Raw genomic sequence first — 18,813 nt, 5'->3', positions numbered from 1 at the left:
TTCCATATCCCTCTATGCCTTGCTCATTCAAGTACCTGTCCGGATGCCTCTTAAATGTTGCTACTGTTCCTGCCTCCACCACCTCCTCAGGCAGCTCATTCCAGATACCCACTATTCTTTGTGTGAAAAATTTAACCCTTTGATCCCCTTTAAACCTCCTCCCTCTCACCTTAAATTTATGCCCTCTAGCTTTAGTCACCCCTACCATGGGAAACAGACTCTGGCTATCTACCCTATCTATGTCTCTCATAATTTTATATACCTCTATCATGTCCCCTCTCAGCCTCCTTCGCTCCAGGGAAAACAGACCCAGCCTATCCAATCTCTCTTTATAACTCAAGCCCTCCAAACCAGGCAACATCCTTGTGAATCTTTTCTGCACCCTCTCTAGCTTAATCACATCTTTCCTGTAGTGCAGCGACCAGAACTGCACACAGACCAGAACAGTACTCCAAATGCGGCCTTACCAACGTTATGTACAACTGTAACATGGCGTCCGAACTCTTGTACTCAATGCCTCGGCCGTTGAAGGCAAGCATGCCATATGCCTTCTTCACCACCCTGTCTACCTGTGTTGCCACTTTCAGGGAACTATGTACTTGCACCCCAAGGTCTCTCTGCTCAACAACACCCCCCAGGGCCCTGCCATTCACTGTATATGTCCTGCCCTGGTTTAACTTCCCAAAATGCATCACTTCGCACTTGTCTGCATTAAATTCCATTTGCCACTCCCTTGCCCACTTTCCCAGTTGATCTATATCCTGTTGTAACCTTAGACAACCTTCTTCACTGTCCACTATACCACCAATTTTGGTGTCATCTGCAAACTTACTAATCATGCCCCTTACATTCACATCCAAGTCATGAATATATATGACAAACAACAGAAGGCCCAGCACCGATCCCTGCGGCACACCACTGGTCACCAGCCTCCAATCGGAAAAACAACCCTCCACTACCACCCTCTGCCTCCCATCACCAAGCCAATTTTGTATCCAATTTGCAAGCTCACCCTGGATCCCATGTGTTAGAACCTTCTGGACCAGCCTACCATGCGGGATCCTGTCAAAGGCCTTGCTAAAGTCCATGTAGACAACATCCATCGCCCTGCCCTTGTCAATCCTCTTGGTCACCACCTCGAAAAACTCAATCAAATTCGTGAGACATGATTTCCCACGCACAAAGCCATGCTGACTATCTCTAATCAGACCTTGCCTTTCCAGATGCATATAAATCCTGTCTCTCAGAATCCCTTCCAATAACTTTCCCACCACTGATGTAAGGCTTACCGGCCTGTAGTTCCCTGGCTTATCCCTGCTGCCCTTCTTAAATAAAGGCACAACATTAGCTATCATCCAGTTTTCCGGTACCTCACCCGTGGCTAACGATGATACAAAAATCTCTGCCAGGGCCCCAGCAATATCTTATAATTGGAAAACTGTGAACAAGGATTCACAAAGGTGGAACTCAAAACACAATGTGTTTAAAATTAAACCCTGTTACAATTAGGCCAGGTGAAGATAGTAACAGACCTGGTCGTAAGCTGGTCAGGGCGGCACAGTGGCGCAGTGGTTAGCACCACAGCCTCACAGCTCCAGCGACCCGGGTTCAATTCTGGGTACTGCCTGTGCGGAGTTTGCAAGTTCTCCCTGTGACCGCGTGGGTTTTCGCCGGGTGCTCTGGTTTCCTCCCACAGCCAAAGACTTGCAGGTTGATAGGTAAATTGGGCATTATAAATTGCCCCTAGTATAGGTAGGTGGTAGGGGAATATAGGGAAGGTGGGGATGTGGTAGGAATGTAGGATTAGTATAAATGGGTGGTTGTGGGTCGGCACAGACTTGGTGGGCCGAAGGGCCTGTTTCAGTGCTGTATCTCTAAATAAATAAAGTAACACTTGCTAGGCCATTTCAGAGGGAAGTTAAGAGTCAACCACATTGCTGTGCGTCTAGAGTCACATGTAGGCCAGACAGGGTAAGGATGGCAGATCTCCTTCCCCAAAGGACATTAGCAAATTGGATGGGTTTTTACCACAATCCGGTCATTACTGATACCAGCTTTTTATTCCAGATTTATTTAGAACAGGAACTCCTATGAAAATATATTCATTGTTAATGGAAATCTCAATTTCTTTCAGATCCTATCTTCCTTTCCATACAATTGAGAGGTCTTTCATACCTCTTCTTGGGATTTTGCAAAGGTTGTTTAGTAATTGGTGACTAGAAAATACACAAGCAGGGATTTTGTGAGCTCTTGGATTTTCCTGCATCTTTCTTGAGAAACCTTTGACCTCTGCCCAGATGCTCTGACTAAACTCACTGATTGGGGGGAATCCCAAACACGCATCCACACCCTGCCACTCTGTACTTAGTGTACCCGTACACATTGTTCAGTCACCCTGAGGGTGGTACTGTGTGTGGATATGCGAAGAGTGGAAAAACTCACTGTCTAATAGCCTGTCCAGCTCGATCTTTTCAGAGAACGCAGTCCCCTGGCTCCCTATGATCTTCAACAGATTCTCCAGGAGGAACATGTCAATCAGCCTCTTTTCAGCATTTGTCCTAACCTGCATGAAGATATATGTTAATTATTAGGCTCTCAAAGTGCTTGTGTTATTACATTACTGTAAACCACTGATGTACCTTGACGTTCCCATCACTCATCTCCCAATTTTACAGATTCCACTATCTCCCTTACAGAGTTCACCCCTCCCCAGCAGAAGAAATTCCTACTCAATGAGTTCAAGTCTTGTCGATCAATAAACCACAGCTACATTCATGTTACCTTGAGACCAAAGTGGACCTGCGAGGAGACAGGCACCGGCAAGCAGGAGTTCCAGTGGCTTGAAAGAGGCTGCGAGAGGCCAGGGAAAGAGCAAGACCAAGGCGGACCTGTGAGGAGACAGGCACTGGCAAGCAGGAGTTCCAGCAGCTTAAAAGAGGCACACTCTTACAGGGACAGCGAGAGTTTAAGGACTGACGTCACAGTTCAGAAAGTGACGCATTGCAAGGGGAGGCAGCTGACTGGTAAGTAGGAACAGGTGAGTACTTCTACCCTTTTTTACTACTTTCAATACCCAAAGTACCGACTGCTCACTGCCTCTGGCCCAGCACTCCTAATTAGCATCCATGCTCCAACACTCTGCTCCCCTCCTGAAGTTAAAGACCAGTTCTACGAGGAACTCCATAACATTATTAGTGGCATTCCTAATACCGAACATTTGTTCTTGCTGGGAGACTTTAACGCCAGGGTTGGGACCGACCATGACTCATGGCCCTCCTGCCTTGGGCGCTATGACATTGGAAGGATGAATGAGAATGGACAGAGACTGCTGGAGTTGTGTACCTATCACAACCTCTGCATCATCAACTCGTTCTTTCATACTAAACCCTGTCACCAGGTTTCATGGAGACACCCAAGATCACGTCGTTGACACCAGCTGGACCTCATCGTCACAAGGCGTGCCTCTATAAACAGTGTTCAAATCACAAGCAGCTTTCACAGTGCGGACTGTGACACCGACCACTCCCTGGTGTGCAGCAAAGTTAGACTCAAACCAAAGATGCTACATCACTCCAAGCAGAAGGGCCACCCGTGCATCAGCATTAACCAAATTTCTTATCCACAGCTGTTACATAAGTTTTTATATTCACTTGAAAAAGCCCTTCAAAACACTCCTGCAGGGAATACAGAGACGAAGTGTGCCCACATCAGAGACGCCATCTATGACTCAGCAATGACCACCTTTGGCAAACGTGAGAAGCAGAATGCAGACTGGTTTCAATCTCATTTTGAAGAGATGGAACCTGTCATAGCCGCTAAGCGCATTGCACTGTTGAACTACAAGAAAACCCCCAGCGAGTTAACATCTGTAGCACTGAATCAGAGACGGGCTCGCGTTACTTCTTCCAAAAGGTACACAGAGAGAGCTCTGTTATCAGCAGCCTGAAGGAAGAGGATGGCTCGGTGATGTCTTCGCAGTCCGACATACTAAGGATCAGCAAATCCTTTTATGCTGGGCTGTATGACGCGAAGCCCACAGACAGCAGAGCCTCCCAGTCCTTCCTGTCATCTATCACAGAGGTCTTAGATGACAGCACGAGGGGGAGACTGGACAAGCCGCTAACTCTGGACGAGCTGACAAAGGCCGTTGAGTCCTTCGAGACGAGTAAAACTCCCGGAAGCGACGGCTTACCGGTTGAGTTGTACTCGGCCCTGTGGGACTGGGTCGGCCCGGACCTGCTGGAAGTATACGAGAGTATGCTTCTAGCCGGCAGCATGTCAGAATCCATAAGGAAAGGCATCATCACCCTCATCTACAAGCAGAAGGGGGAGAGGGAGCAAATCAGAAATTGGCAGCTCATCTCACTGCTTAATGTTGACTACAAGATTCTGTCCAAAGTCATAGCCAGTCGAGTCAAGTCTGCTCTGGAGTTGGTGATTCACCCTGATCAGACCTGTACTGTACCCGGCAGGAAGATCTCCGATAGCCTCGCGCTACTCAGGGATACGATCGCCTATGTATGGGACAGGAGGGTGGACACCTGCCTCATCAGCCTGGATCAAGAGAAGGCTTTTGACAGGATATCACACACCTACATGATGGACGTGCTTTCCAAAATGAGATTTGGGGAGGGAATCTGCAATTGGATCAAACTGCTCTACACAAACATCGGTAGTTCAGTCTCAATCAATGGGTGGGAATCGGAAAGTTTCCCGATCCAATCTGGAGTCAGACAGGGCTGTCCTCTCTCCCCTGTCTTGTTTGTTTGCTGTATTGAACCCTTTGCTGAGTCTATTAGGAAGGATGCGAGCATAAGAGGGGTGACAATCCCAGGCAGTGGAGGCACTCAGGTTAAAACCTCCCTTTATATGGATGACGTCGCCGTCTTCTGCTCGGATCCACTGTCCGTGCACAGACTGATGAGCATCTGCGACCAGTTCGAACTGACCTCGGGAGCCAAAGTTAACCACGGCAAGAGCGAGGCCATGTTCTTTGGGAACTGGGATGACCAATCCTTTGTCCCCTTCACCGTCAGGTCAGACTACCTGAAGGTGCTGGGGATATGGTTCGGAAGGGCCGGGGCGTGCACCAAAACCTGGGAGGAGCGAGTAGCCAAGGTACAACACAAGTTGAGCATGTGGGGCAGTGATCTCTCTCCATTGTGGGTAAGAACCTGGTCATTAGGTGTGAGGCGCTCACGTTGTTGCTGTACGTGGCGCAGGTCTGGCCCATACCCCACTCCTGCGCCGTGGCAGTCACCCGAGCCATTTTCCGCTTCATCTGGAGATCCGAAATGGACCGGGTCCGGAGGGACACGATGTTCAAACCTCTGGATAAGGGCGGGAAAAATGTACCCAACGTGGTCCTCATCCTGATGACCACCTTCGTGTGCGGCTGCATCAAGCTGTGTGTAGACCTCCAGTACGCAAACTCCAAGTGTCACTATGTGCTGAGGTTCTATCTGTCCCCGGTGTTGCAAAGGATGGGCCTGGTCACATTGCCGTGGAAGGCTCCATGCAGTTGGACCGTGCTGTACCACCTATCCTTCGTGGAGCAGTTTCTGCGGGAAAACACCTTTGACCACCAATCCATCAGGCAGTGGTCTGCACGGAATGTCCTCAAGGGCCTACGGGAAAAGGAGATGGTGGATCCTGTCGGATGGTTCCCCGAGCAGACCACCAAAGTCATTTGGCGGAATGCCTCATCACCAGAACTTTCAAACAAGCACCAAGATGTAGCTTGGCTGGTGGTGAGAAGGGTCCTCCCCGTCAGATCCTTCCTGCACGCCCGAAGTCTCGCCTCCTCCACACAATGCCCCTGCGGTGGCTGTGGTGGGGAAGAGACGTTTGCCCACCTCCTCCTGGAATGTGTCTTTGCAAAGCAGGTGTGGAAAGAGATGCAGTGGTTTTTGTCGAGGTTCATCCCAAGCAGCTCTGTAACACAGGAGACTGTGCTCTACGGGCTGTTCCCAGGGACGCACACCAAGATAAACATCAACTGCTGCTGGAGGACTATCAATTCGGTGAAAGACGCCCTTTGGTCTGCCCGAAACCTGCTGGTCTTCCAGCGCAAAGAGTTGTCCACGACTGAATGTTGCAGACTGGCACATTCCAAGGTCCAGGACTACGTGCTGAGGGATGCACTAAAGCTTGGGGCAGTCGCAGCAAAGGCTCAATGGGGAACGACCACAGTGTAAGGTCCCCCCACCAAGCTGAACTGAGGGGCTGGATCCATGGGAAACCCCTCGAACTGCATCGGGAAAATTTTGTCTGCTGTAAAATGTAAAAATGTATCTGGCACGACAATGAAATGGAAGGGTTGTGAGGCAACTCATGATTGTATAGAAGGAAACGGACCTCCTTTGCACTGTTCGTATTTTTTGACTTGGTGCTGTTTGAAACTGTTTGGTAATGTATTTTTTACAGATTTTTATGAATAAAGTATATTTTGGAAATAAAAAAAAAACTGAAAGTAGCCAGAAGCGCTGCACAAAGAACAGCCAGGCACTGTGCAAATGACTACTGACAACACCTATGAAGTCGCATTCAGCTGGTCTCCGACACCAGAAACATCAGAGGAATGTATGATGGTATTAAGAGAGCTTTTGGGCCAATCATCAAGAAGATTGCACCCCCAAACCTCAAGTCTAAATCAGGGGAAACGATCACTGACCAACGCAAGCAAATGGACCGCTGGGTGCAGCACTACCTAGAACTGTACTCCAGGGAAAATGTTGTCACTGAGACCGCCCTGCATGCAGCAAAGCCTCTGCCAGTCATGGATGAGCTGCACGAACAGCAAACAAAATCGGAACTCAGTGATGCCATTGATTCTCTAGCCAGTGGAAAAGCCCCTGGAAAGGATGGCATTACCCCTGAAATAATCAAGAGTGCCAAGCCTGCTAAGCCTGCTATACCCTCAGCACTCCAGGAACTGCTTTGCCTGTGCTGGGATGAGGGAGCAGTACCACAGGACAGGCGCGATACCAATATCCTCAACCTCTATAAGAACAAGGGTGACCGCGGTGACTGCAACAACTACCGTGGAATCTCCCTGCTCAGCATAGTGGGGAAAGTCTTCACTCGAGTCGCTTTAAACAGACTGCAGAAGCTGGCTGAGCATGTCTACCCTGAGGCACAGTGCAACTTTCGAGCCGAGAAATCCACCATTGACATGCTGTTCTCCCTTCTCCAGCTACAGGAGAAATGTCGTGAACAACAGATGCCCCTCTACGTTGCTTTCATAGATCTCACCAAAGCCTTTGACCTCGTCAGCAGACGTGGTCTCTACAGAATACTAGAAAAGATCGGATGTCCACCAAAGCTACTAAGTATCATCACCTCATTCCATGACACTATGAAAGGCACAATTCAGCATAGCGGTGCCTCATCAGACCCCTTTCCTATCCTGAATGGCGAGAAACAGGGCTGTGTTCTCGCACCTACACTGTTTGGGATCTTCTTCTCCCTGCTGCTCTCACATGTGTTCAAGTCTTCAGAAGAAGGAATTTTCCTCCACACAAGATCAGGGGGCAGGTTGTTCAACCTTGCCCATCATAGAGCGAAGACCAAAGTACGGAAAGTCCTCATCAGGGAACTCCTCTTTGCTGACGATGCTGCATTAACATCTCACACTGAAGAGTGCCTGCAGAGTCTCATTGACAGGATTGCAGCTGCCTGCAATGAATTTGGCCTAACCATCAGCCTCAAGAAAATGAACATCATGGGACAGGATGTCAGAAATGCTCCATCCATCAATATCGGCGACCACGCTCTGGAAGTGGTTCAAGAGTTCACCTACCTAGGCTCAACTATCACCAGTAACCCGACTCTCGATGCAGAAATCAACAAGCACATGGGAAAGGCATCCGTTGCTATGTCCGGACTGGCCAAGAGGGTGTGGGAAAATGGCACACTGACACAGAACACAAAAGTCCGAGTGTATCAAGCCTGTGTCCTCAGTACCTTGCTCTATGGCAGTGAGGTCTGGACAACGTGTGTCAGCCAAGAGCGACGTCTCAACTCATTCCATCTTCCGAGAATCCTTGGCATCGGGTGACAGGACCGTATCTCCAACGCAGAGGTCCTCGAGGCAGCCAACATCCCCAGCTTATCCACCCTACTGAGCCAGCGACTCTTGAGATGGCTTGGCCATGTGAGCCGCATGGAAGATGGCAGGACCCCCAAGGACGCATTGTACAGCAAGCTCGTCACTGGTATCAGACCCACCGGCCGTCCATGTCTCCGCTTTAAAGACGTCTGCAAACGCGACATGAAGTCCTGTGACATTGACCACAAGTCGTGGGAGTCAGTTGCCAGTGATCGCCAGTACTGGCGGACAGCCATAAAGGCGGGGCTAAAGAGTGGCGAGTTGAAGAGACTTCACAATTAGCAGGAAAAAAGACAGAAGTGCAAGGAGAGAGCCAACTGTGTAACAGCCCCGACACCAATTTTATCTGCAGCACCTGTGGAAGAGTCTGTCACTCTAGAATTGGCCTTTATAGCCACTCCAGCGCTGCTCCACAAACCACTGACCACCTCTAGGTGCTTACCCATTGTTTCTCGAGACAAGGAGGCCAAAGAAGAACACCCAAAGTAAAAGTAAAGGTCGGGATTTTAGATTATAGTAGGTAGCGTCTGGAGTAGAATAAGGTCCCTATTGGAATTAGTACTCCAAATTAAAGGGAGTAACTAAGGAACTTAATCTCAGGCTAAGTCATGGCAGGAGAGCTCAACACCGTGGCCTGCTCCTCCTGCACTTTGTGGGAAATCAGGGACACTTCTAGTGTGCAGGAAGTGTGTCCAGCTGCTGCTACTAGCGGACTGCATTGCACAGCTGGAGCTGCGGATGGACTCACTGTGGAGCATCTGCAATGCTGAAGACGCCATGGATAGCACGTTTAGCGAGGTGGTCACACCGCAGGTAATGGCTGCAGAGGCAGAGAAGGCATGGGTGACCTCCAGGAGGAGTAGTAGGCGCAGGCAGGTAGTGCAGGAGTCCCCTGTGGACATCCCCCTCTCAAACAGATATACCGCTTTGGATACTGTTGGGGGGGATGGCTTCCCAGGGTAAAGCAGTAACAGCCAAGTTTGTGGCACCACGGATGGCTCTGCTGCACAGGATGGGATGAAAAAGAGTGAGAGAGCCATACTGATAGGGGATTCAATCGTAAGGGGAACAGACAGGCGTTTCTGTGGCCGCGAACAAGACTCCAGGATAGTATGTTGCCTCCCTGGTGCTAGGGTCAAGGATGCCTCGGAGCAGCTGCAGGACATTCTGAAGGGAGAGGGTGAGCAGTCAGAGGTTGTGGTACATATTGGTACCAACGTCATAGGTAGAAGGAGGGATGAGGTCCTGCAACAAGAATTTAGGGAGCTAGGTAGCAGATTAAGAAGCAGGACCTCAAAGATTGTAATCTCTGGATTGCTCCCAGTGTCACATGCTATTGAGTATAGGAATAGGAGGATAGAGCAGATGAATGCATGGCTGAGGAGGTGGTGCAGGAGGGAAGGCTTTAGTTTCCTGGATCACTGGGTCTGTTTCTGGCAAAGGTGGGACCTGTACAAATTGGATGGGTTGCACCTGAACCGGAACAGGACCAACATCCCTGCTGGGAGGTTTGCTAGTGCTGTTGGCGGCAGGGTTGGGGGGGGGGGGGCGTCAAACTAATTTGGCAGGGGGATGGGATACAGAGTGGAGTTACAGTAGGGGTGATGCACAGTCAAATATAGAAGAGATACTGAGTCAGTCTGGAAGGAAGAGCAAATATAGACCTGTTAAGGCACAAGGGAAAAATGCAAGGCTGGATTGCATCTATTTTAATGCAAGGAGTCTTACTAGTAAGGCAGATGAATTGAGGACATTGATTAGCACATGGGATTATGATATTATTGCTATCACAGAGACATGGTTCAGGGAGGGGCAGGACTGGCAGCTCAATATTCCAGGGTATAGAATCTTCAGGCATGACAGGGGAGGGGGTAAAAGAGGAGGTGGCATTGCACTGTTGATCAAGGAGTCAATTACTGCAGTAAGGAGGGATGATATCTTAGAAGGTTCCTCAAATGAGGCCATATGCTTAGAACTTAAAAACAAAAGGGGGCAATCACTTGTCTGGGAGTGTACTACAGGCTCCCAAACAGTCAGGGAGAGATCGAGGAGCAGATATGTCGGCAAATCTCAGAGAAGTGTAAAAATAATAGGGTAATAATAGTAGGGGATTTCAACTTCCCCAATATCAACTGGGATAAGTTAGTGCAAAAGGCTTAAAGGGGGCGGAATTCTTAAAATGCATACAGGAGAGCTTTTTGAGCCAGTACGTAGAAAGTCCTACAAGAGAAGGGGCAGTACTGGACCTAATCCGAGGGAGTGAAGCCGGACAAGTGGTAGAAGTGTCAGTGGGGGAACATTTCGGGGATAGTGACAATAACACTAAGTTTTAAGATAGTTATGGAAAAGAACAATGATGGACCGGAAATAAAGGTACTGAATTGGAGGAAGGCTGATTTTAATATGATAAAACAGGATCCGACCAAAGTGGACTGGGAGCAACTACTTGTAGGAAAGTCTACATCAGACCAGTGGGAGTCATTCAAAGAGGAAATAGAGAGAGTTCAGAGCCAACATGTACCCATTAAGATGAAGGGTAGGAACAAAAAGTCCAGGGAACCCTGGATGTCAAGGGATATGGAGGATTGAATCAGTTAAAAAAAAAGGCTTATGGCAGATTCAGAGTGCTGAAAACAGTGGAGGCTCGAGAGGAATATAGAAAGTGTGGGGGGGGGGGGGGTCCTTAAAAAAATAGGAGAACAAAGAGGGGACATGAAAAAACACTGGCGGGCAAGATAAAGGAAAATCCTAAGGCGTTTTATAAGTATGTTAAGGGCAAGAAGATAACCAGGGAAAGAGTAGGGCCCATTAGGGACCAAAGTGGCAATGTGTGTGTGGAGCCGGAGGATATAGGTGAGGTTTTAAATGATTACTTTTCATCTGTGTTTACTATGGAGAAGGAGGATGTAGGTGTAGAGATCAGGGAGGGGGATTGTGATATACTTGAACATATTAGTATTGAAAGGGAGGAAGTATTAGCTGTTTTAGCGGGCTTAAAAGTGGATAAATCCCCAGGCCCAGATGAGATGTATCCCAGGCTGTTATGTGAGGCAAGGGAGGAGATTGCAGGGGCTCTGACACAAATTTTCAAATCCTCTCTGGCCACAGGAGAGGTACCAGAGGATTGGAGGGCAGTGAATGTGGTACCATTATTCAAGAAGGGTAACTCAATAACCAGGGGGCATAGATTTAAGTAAAAGCAAAATACTGCGGATGCTGGAAATCTGAAACAAAAACAAGAAATGCCGGATTCACTCAGCAGGTCTGGCAGCATCTGTGGAAAGAGAAGGGTCACTGACCCGAAACGTTAACTCTGCTTCTCTTTCCACAGATGCTGCCAGACCTGCTGAGTGAATCCGGCATTTCTTGTTTTTGTGGCATAGATTTAAGGTAAGGTGCAGGAGGTTTCGAGGGGATTTGAGGAAAGATGTTTTCACCCAGAGGGTGATTGGAATCTGGAACACACTGCCTGAAGAGATGGTAGAGGCAGGAACCGTCACAACATTTAAGAAGCATTTAGATGAGCACTTGAAACGCCATAACATACAAGGCTATGGACCAAGTGCTAGAAAATGGGATTAGAATAGTTAGGTGCTTGATGGCTGGCACAGACATGATGGGCCGAAGGGCTTGTTTCTGTGCTATATAACTCTATGACCTGAAACTGGCACATGGAGATATGGTCCAACTGGATCGTGGCCTGGACCCCTACAGGTTTTCAAAATAATTGCCACCACCTTTCAATCCCCTTATAAAGGGAGCCAACAGAGCACAAAAATGTAGTTTGTGGAGGGGCATATCGAAATAGCAATAGATCGTCCTGTCCCTTGAGCCCATTTCCACATCCACTTTAGGAAGGATGTTAACATCTTGGAGAGTGTGCAGAGGAGGTTTTCCAGAATAATACTGGGGTGAGAGACTTCAGTTATGTGGAGAGAATGGAAAACTAGGGTTGTTTTACGAACAGCAGAGAAGGTTAAGAGGAGATTTGGTAGAAGTGTTCAAAATTATGGAGGGTTTTGACAGAGCAAATAAGGAAAAAACTATTTTGAGTGGCAGAAGAGTTGATAACCAGAGGAGAAAGATTTAAGGTGATTGGAAAGAGAACAGGAGGAGACATGAGGAAAGTTTTTTATTTACACAGTGAGTTGCTATGATCTGGAATGTACTGCCTGAAACGGTGGTAGAAGCAGATTCAATCATAACATTCAAGGAAAAGTTGATAAATACTAGAGGGAAAAATATTACAGGGCTACATGGAAAGAGCAGGTGGAGTGGGATTAATTGGCTAGCTCTACAAAAGACCCAGCATGGGCATGATGGGTCGAATGGCCTCCTTCTGTACTGTATGATTCTAATTGGATCATGGTTGATCCGTACCTCAACCCCATTTACTCATCCTTTTTCCATATCCTTCGATAACCCTTCCCTAAAACCTATCCATCTCAGTGTTAAAAGCTCTATTTGACTCCCAGCATGCACAGCCTTTTGGAGGACAGAGTTCCAGATTTCCACAATGCTTTGTGTGAAAAGAGCGTAAACAGCTTGGAAGACCTCACCAATTCCCCACATCCCCAGCCACCGAGCAGGCAACAGTGACTGTTTTCAGTGGCCTCTATCTTATAGCAGCCCCTGAGAATCACCCCGAGCGGCATGGGCACCCACCCAGTTTATTTGAAATAGATGATCGCCCCCAACCCAATAACGTTGGTTAAATCAGCACTGGAGTGGATCATGGCACTTTGCGTTTAAAGATCTTTTGGTTTTTGGGTCCAGTCCATCTCCAATCCTCCATTGCTTTGCTCTGATTTCTTGCTGTCTTTAATTCTTTCTGTGTTATTGCTCCTGTTTCCTTCCCCGCTGACTAACTCTAACTCCTGGTCTGTACCAAAAGATTTAAATCTTAGGTTGTCTACTAATATCCATTATAAGCCCACCGACTCCCACAGCTACCTGGACTACACTTCCTCACACCCTACCTCCTGTAAGGACTCCATTCCATTCTCCCAGTTTCTCCGTCTCCAATGCATCTGCTCTGATGATGCTACCTTCCATGACGGTGCTTCTGATATAACCTCCTTTTTCCTCAACCAAGGATTCCCCCCCACTGTTGTTGACATTTCCCGCACAAAGACCACAATCACTGCGTTAAAACAGTCAACTTCCTGCTCCTCCCTCACCTCTTCCTGCTGCTGCTCGTACATTTCAGTATCATATTCGCTCAGCTGTAACACTGCGACATTCCTCACTTCTTCATCCAGTACATCAGGCAGGATTTCTTCCTGCAGGATTCCCTCCAGCAATATCTCACTTACAGCTTCTTTGACCTGTGGGATTAAGAATTTATTTATCAAGCTACTCAGAAATGTTTCAAAAAGCTTCAAGTACAATGAATTACTGTGAAGTGCAGCCATTGTTGGTCTATATGAAAACTTAGCACTCGTTCTGAATCCGCAACATCCCACAAGCAGCAATAGATTCTAGAACGGTCCCAGTGGATTGGAAGTTAGCAAATATAATACTGCTATTCAAGAAAGGAGGAAGAGAAAACAGGGAACTGCAGGCCAGTTAGCCTGATATCAGTTGTCGGGAAAACTGTGGAATCTATTTTTTCAGGCAGTCTTAACAACGCACTTAGAAAATCACAGTCTGATCTGACAAAATCAACATGGTTTCACGAAAGGGTAATTGTGTTGGACAAATTTATTAGTTTTTTGAGGATGTAACTAGTAGGGAGATAAAGGGGAACCACTAAATGTAGAATACTTGGATTTCCAAAAGATGTTCGAAAAGGTGTCACAAAAAGGTTAAGACACAAGGAAAGGGCTCATGGCGTTGGGGGTACTGTATTAATATGGATAGAGGATTGGTTAACAGACAGGGAGCAAAGAGGAAGGATAAATGGGGCATTTTCAAGTTGGCAGCTGTAATTAGTAGATTGCCACAAGGATCAGTGCAGGCGCCTCAGCTATTTGATATCTATATTAATGACTTAGACAAAGAGACAGAGTAATGTATTTCAGTTTACTGATGACACAAAAGCTAGGTGGGAATGCAAGCTGTGAGGAGGACACAGAGAGGCTGCAAAGAGATATAGACAGGTTACGTGAGCGGGCAACAAGGTGGCAGATGGAGTACAATGTAGGGAAGTGTGAGATTATTCACTCTGGAAGTAAGAATAGAAAAGGAGAATTTTTTTTAAAGGTTTGGAACTTGTAAATGTTGATGTTGAGAGGGACTCGGGTGTGCTCATACAACGAATACAGAAAGTTAGCATGCAGGTACAGCAAGGAAGTAGGAAGGCAAATGGCATGTTGGCCTTTATTGCAAGGGGATTGGAATACTGGAATAAGAAAGTCTTATTACAATTATACAGGGCTTTGGTGAGACCACAGCTGGAGTACTGCATGCAGTTTTGTTCTCCATATTTAAGTACCACAGCTGGAGGCAGTACAGTGAAGGCTAACCAAATTGGTTCCTGGGATGAGAGGGTTGTCCTATGATGACAGGCTGAGTAAATTGGGCCTAGACTGTCTGGAGTTTGGAAGAATGAGCGGCGATCTCATTGAAACATTCAACATTCTGAAGGGGCTGGATAGGGTAGACACTGAGGTTGTTTCCTCTGGCTGGGGAATCTAGAACACAGGGACACAGTCTCAGGATAAGGGGACAATCATTTAGGACTGAAATGAGGAGAAATTTCTTCACTCAAAGGTTTGTGAATCTCTGGAATTCTCTACCCCAGAGGGTTGTGGATGCTCCATCGTTAACTATATTTATATATTTACATTAAGTATATTGAAAGCTGAGATAGGCAGTTTTTCCTTCTCTCAGGAAATCAAGGGATATGAGGAGCAGGCGGGAAAGTGGAGTTGAAGCCATGGATCAGCCATGAATGTACTGAATAGCAGAGCAGAGTTGACAGGCTGTGCAGTCTACTTCTGCTCCTATTTCTTATATTCTTATAAATGAATAGCCAATTATACAGTTTCTGGTAGTGCTGGCTAAGGGAAGAATGTTGGCCAGTGTCAGGGAATATTTAAGTATCAGCCTTGGTAGCATACGCATTGCTGAATCAGGTTATTGGTTCAAGTTCCAGTTTGGAGACATGAGCATGTATACCAGGTTGACATGATGGTGCCGTGTTTAACTGAGATGAGATGGAAACCGAGGTCTTGAAAATCCCATGGCATTATTCGAAAAAAGACAGGACATTTCTGACCAATATTTCTCTCTCAACCAGCATGATTATCTCATAGTTCTTCGTCGAACCTTGCTGTGTGTAAATTGGCTGCTGCACTTCCCCATATTAGAATAGTGACTGTACTTCAAAAGTACTACATTGGCTGTAAAGGGCTTTCAGATATCCTGAGGTCATGAAAAGCGCTATATAAATGAAACTTCTTTCTTTGAACAGGCTCACGAACCATAGGTTGATGTCTCAATGAAACTGAACCTTGCATTAAGCCAAAAGTTTGCTGTTACATTTACGTCAGCTTAACAGTCACACTGAACTTGCACACACCTCAGTACTCAGAGTAAAATATCCCAGACATTATTGTGACAGTGTTTTGTGAGCGACACCAAGCTCATTTTTCAACATATTACTTGGCTGTGAAAGACTCTTGTAGCCTGTGTCATCATTAAGGACAATTCAATACACCAACATTTCATTATAAGATGAATTTCACCAGCAGGAAATGTTATACAGTCTAACAAGGTTACTCAGTGACACTCACAAGCTGTGGTATCATTGGCTCAATTGTCTCCTCCATTAATTCTGTCAAAGATTTATTGATGGCTGCAGTGATCAGGTGATTGTTGACAAGCTCCTCGACAACACTTCTGATCAATTCCATGGCCAGGTCACTGACTATCTTCTCCAGGAGAATGTCCAATATTGACACAGCTGGTTGCTGCTTGCATACAGCCAGTTTTGTTGCCTGTCTGAAAAACACAAGCGGCAGCGATTGAAATTATATTGAAACATCACAACATCACAAGTTGTTGAGGGATGAATGGTCATGAGTTATTCATCTATCCAGAGAGTTCCCACAGTCCCCTCAACGCAGCACCTAAATGTTTCTTAAGTGATTTTGCTACACTATCTTGTAGCCCATTTCATGTGTTGCTCATTCTTTGCGTGAAGATAACATAGTCCATGACAAGCTGTTTTGACCTTGTCCCAAGTGGTGGAATCAGAGGACATGGCCTGCACTTGAAGGGGGGGCAATTCAAAACTAGTCTGCAGAAATATTATTTCAGTGAGCAACTGGTCAATAGTGAGAGAGAGGGCAATCTATTGAACAGGATTCCTAGGGAGATGGTGGAAGCAGTTAGTAAATGCAAATTACATAGGTTTCTTCCAGAAAATAATATTTTTGTGACACGTGACATGACATGTGGCATGTGTAACGTGCTTGGGAGAAACAAGTGACTTTGGACCTATAGTTCCCAAAGCTCTCCAGCATGTTTGGCTCTGTTGCTGACGAATTGATAGAGACTCTTCTTTGGCCACCTTGTCTCGAGAGACAATGGGTAAGCGCCTGGAGGTGGTCAGTGGTTTGTGGAGCAGCACCTGGAGTGGCTATAAAGGCCAATTCTAGAGTGACAGACTCTTCCACAGGTGCTGCAGATAAAATTGGTTGTGGGGGCTGTTACACAGTTGGCTCTCCCCTTGCGCTTGTCTTTTTTCCTGCCAACTGCTAAGTCTCTTCGACTCGCCACACTATAGCCCCGCCATTATGGCTGCCCGCCAGCTCTAGCAATCACTGGCAACTGACTCCTACGACTTGTGATCAATGTCACAGGACTTCATGTCGCGTTTGCAGACATCTTTAAAGCGGAGACATGGACGGCTGGTGGGTCTGATACTAGTGAAAAGCTCGCTGTACAATGTGTCCTTGGGGATCCTGCCATCTTCCATGCGGCTCACATGGCCAAGCCATCTCAGGCGCCGCTGACTCAATAGGGTGTATATGCTGGGGATGTTGGCCGTCTCGAGGACTTCTGTGTTGGAGATACGGTCCTGCCACCTGATGCCAAGTATTCTCCGGAGGCAGCAAAGATGGAATGAATTGAGACGTCGCTCTTGGCTGACACACGTTGTCCAGGCTTCGCTGCCATAGAGCAAGGTACTGAGGACACAGGCTTGATACACTCAGACTTTTGTGTTCCGTGTCAGTGCGCCATTTTCCCACACTCTCTTGGCCAGTCTGGACATAGCAGTGGAAGCCTTTCCCATGCGCTTGTTGATTTCTGCATCGAGAGACAGGTTACTGGTGATAGTTGAGCCTAGGTAGGTGAACTCTTGAACCACTTCCAGAGCGTGGTCGCCGATATTGATGGATGGAGCATTTCTGACGTCCTGTCCCATGATGTTCGTTTTCTTGAGGCTGATGGTTAGGCCAAATTCATTGCAGGCAGCCGCAATCCTGTCGATGAGTCTCTGCAGACACTCTTCATTGTGAGATGTTAATGCAGCATCGTCAGCAAAGAGGAGTTCCCTGATGAGGACTTTCCGTACTTTGGTCTTCGCTCTATGACGGGCAAGGTTGAACAACCTGCCCCCTGATCTTGTGTGGAGGAAAATTCCTTCTTCTGAAGACTGATAGAGACTGATTAGTCAACAACTCCATTATCATTGTATCATGCAACTACCAAGATGGTAGAAGGCGAACTAGATGGACTATGGTCTTTTTCGTCCAACCATTCCTATCTTCCTGTGAAGAATTTCCTGATATCAAGCCCAAAGTATTCTTCCAATAGTTTGAACCTGTGTTCCCTTATCTTACTTCTGCAATTTAATCGTCCCACCCTTCCGAAGGCGATTTGGCAAACTCCTGGAGACCAGAGTGACTGGGTAGCAACCACAGATGACCGGTCTACATGCTGTATGTAGGCATGTACTGGTAACTTGTTCCAGAGGTTGATCTCACTGTGAAAAGTAGCCTAAAGTAGCTAAATTAGTTCAATGCTCTCAATCTTGTGTCCTGGTCCTCCCTGAACTTTCTCTTCAACTAGTCTATCCATTTGGATTAATTCTAACTCTTCCATTATGTTAAAAGCCCTCAATAAAATCACATCGGATCACAGAGGATATACGGCACAGAAACAGGCCATTCGGCCCAACCACTCCATGCTGGCATTTATGCTGCACTTGAGCCTCCTCCCATCTTTCCTTATCTATATCCAGCATCGTAATCCTTCTTCCTCATATGCTTGTTAGCTTCGACTTAAATGCATCTATACTATTCACTTCAACCATTCCCTGTGGTAGCGAGTTCCATGTTCTCACCATCCTTTGACTAAAGAAGTTTCTTCTGAATTTCCTATTGAATTTCTTGGTGATTATCTTATATTGATGGCCTCTGGTTCTGCTCTTCCCCTCCCATCCCTCCAAAAACAGAAAAAAAATCTCTTTGTATCCAATCTATCAAAACCTTTTGTAATTTTAAGACCGCTATGAGTTCACCCCACAGACTTTATTTTCTCTTTAAAGTCTATGCTTTTCCAAAATAAAAGCCACCCCTCAACACTCTCAGCCAGTTCTCATAAGTGAGGGCCCTTAAACTAGATATCAATCGAGTAGGCCCTCATCTGAGCCTCTTGCAAGGCTTCCACATCACCTACAATGTGAGTGGACCAGTATTCAAGGAGCAGACTCACTAACATCTTTTCAAGGCAGTTAGGGATGGGCAATA

At 46.8% G+C, this 18,813-nt stretch overlaps 1 protein-coding gene across 3 annotated transcripts in view; it reads right to left on the bottom strand.

The window, feature by feature from the left end:
- Positions 1–18,813, bottom strand: part of LOC137381495 (uncharacterized) — a 189,931-nt gene that overhangs the window by 147,608 nt on the left and 23,510 nt on the right. For all 3 annotated transcript variants that reach the window (XM_068054178.1, XM_068054177.1, XM_068054179.1), the window contains 3 exons: positions 15,850–16,057; positions 13,291–13,437; positions 2,443–2,563 (listed from right to left, as the gene is read on the bottom strand). In XM_068054178.1, the coding sequence (XP_067910279.1) occupies positions 2,443–2,563; positions 13,291–13,437; positions 15,850–16,057 (476 nt within the window). The remainder of the gene's footprint in view (positions 1–2,442; positions 2,564–13,290; positions 13,438–15,849; positions 16,058–18,813) is intronic.

The sequence above is a fragment of the Heterodontus francisci genome, chromosome 22 (assembly GCF_036365525.1).
Source record: "Heterodontus francisci isolate sHetFra1 chromosome 22, sHetFra1.hap1, whole genome shotgun sequence".
NCBI lineage: Eukaryota > Metazoa > Chordata > Chondrichthyes > Heterodontiformes > Heterodontidae > Heterodontus > Heterodontus francisci.
The sequence above is the reverse complement of the archived record's forward strand: the minus strand, read 5'-3'. Positions and strand labels throughout refer to the sequence as shown.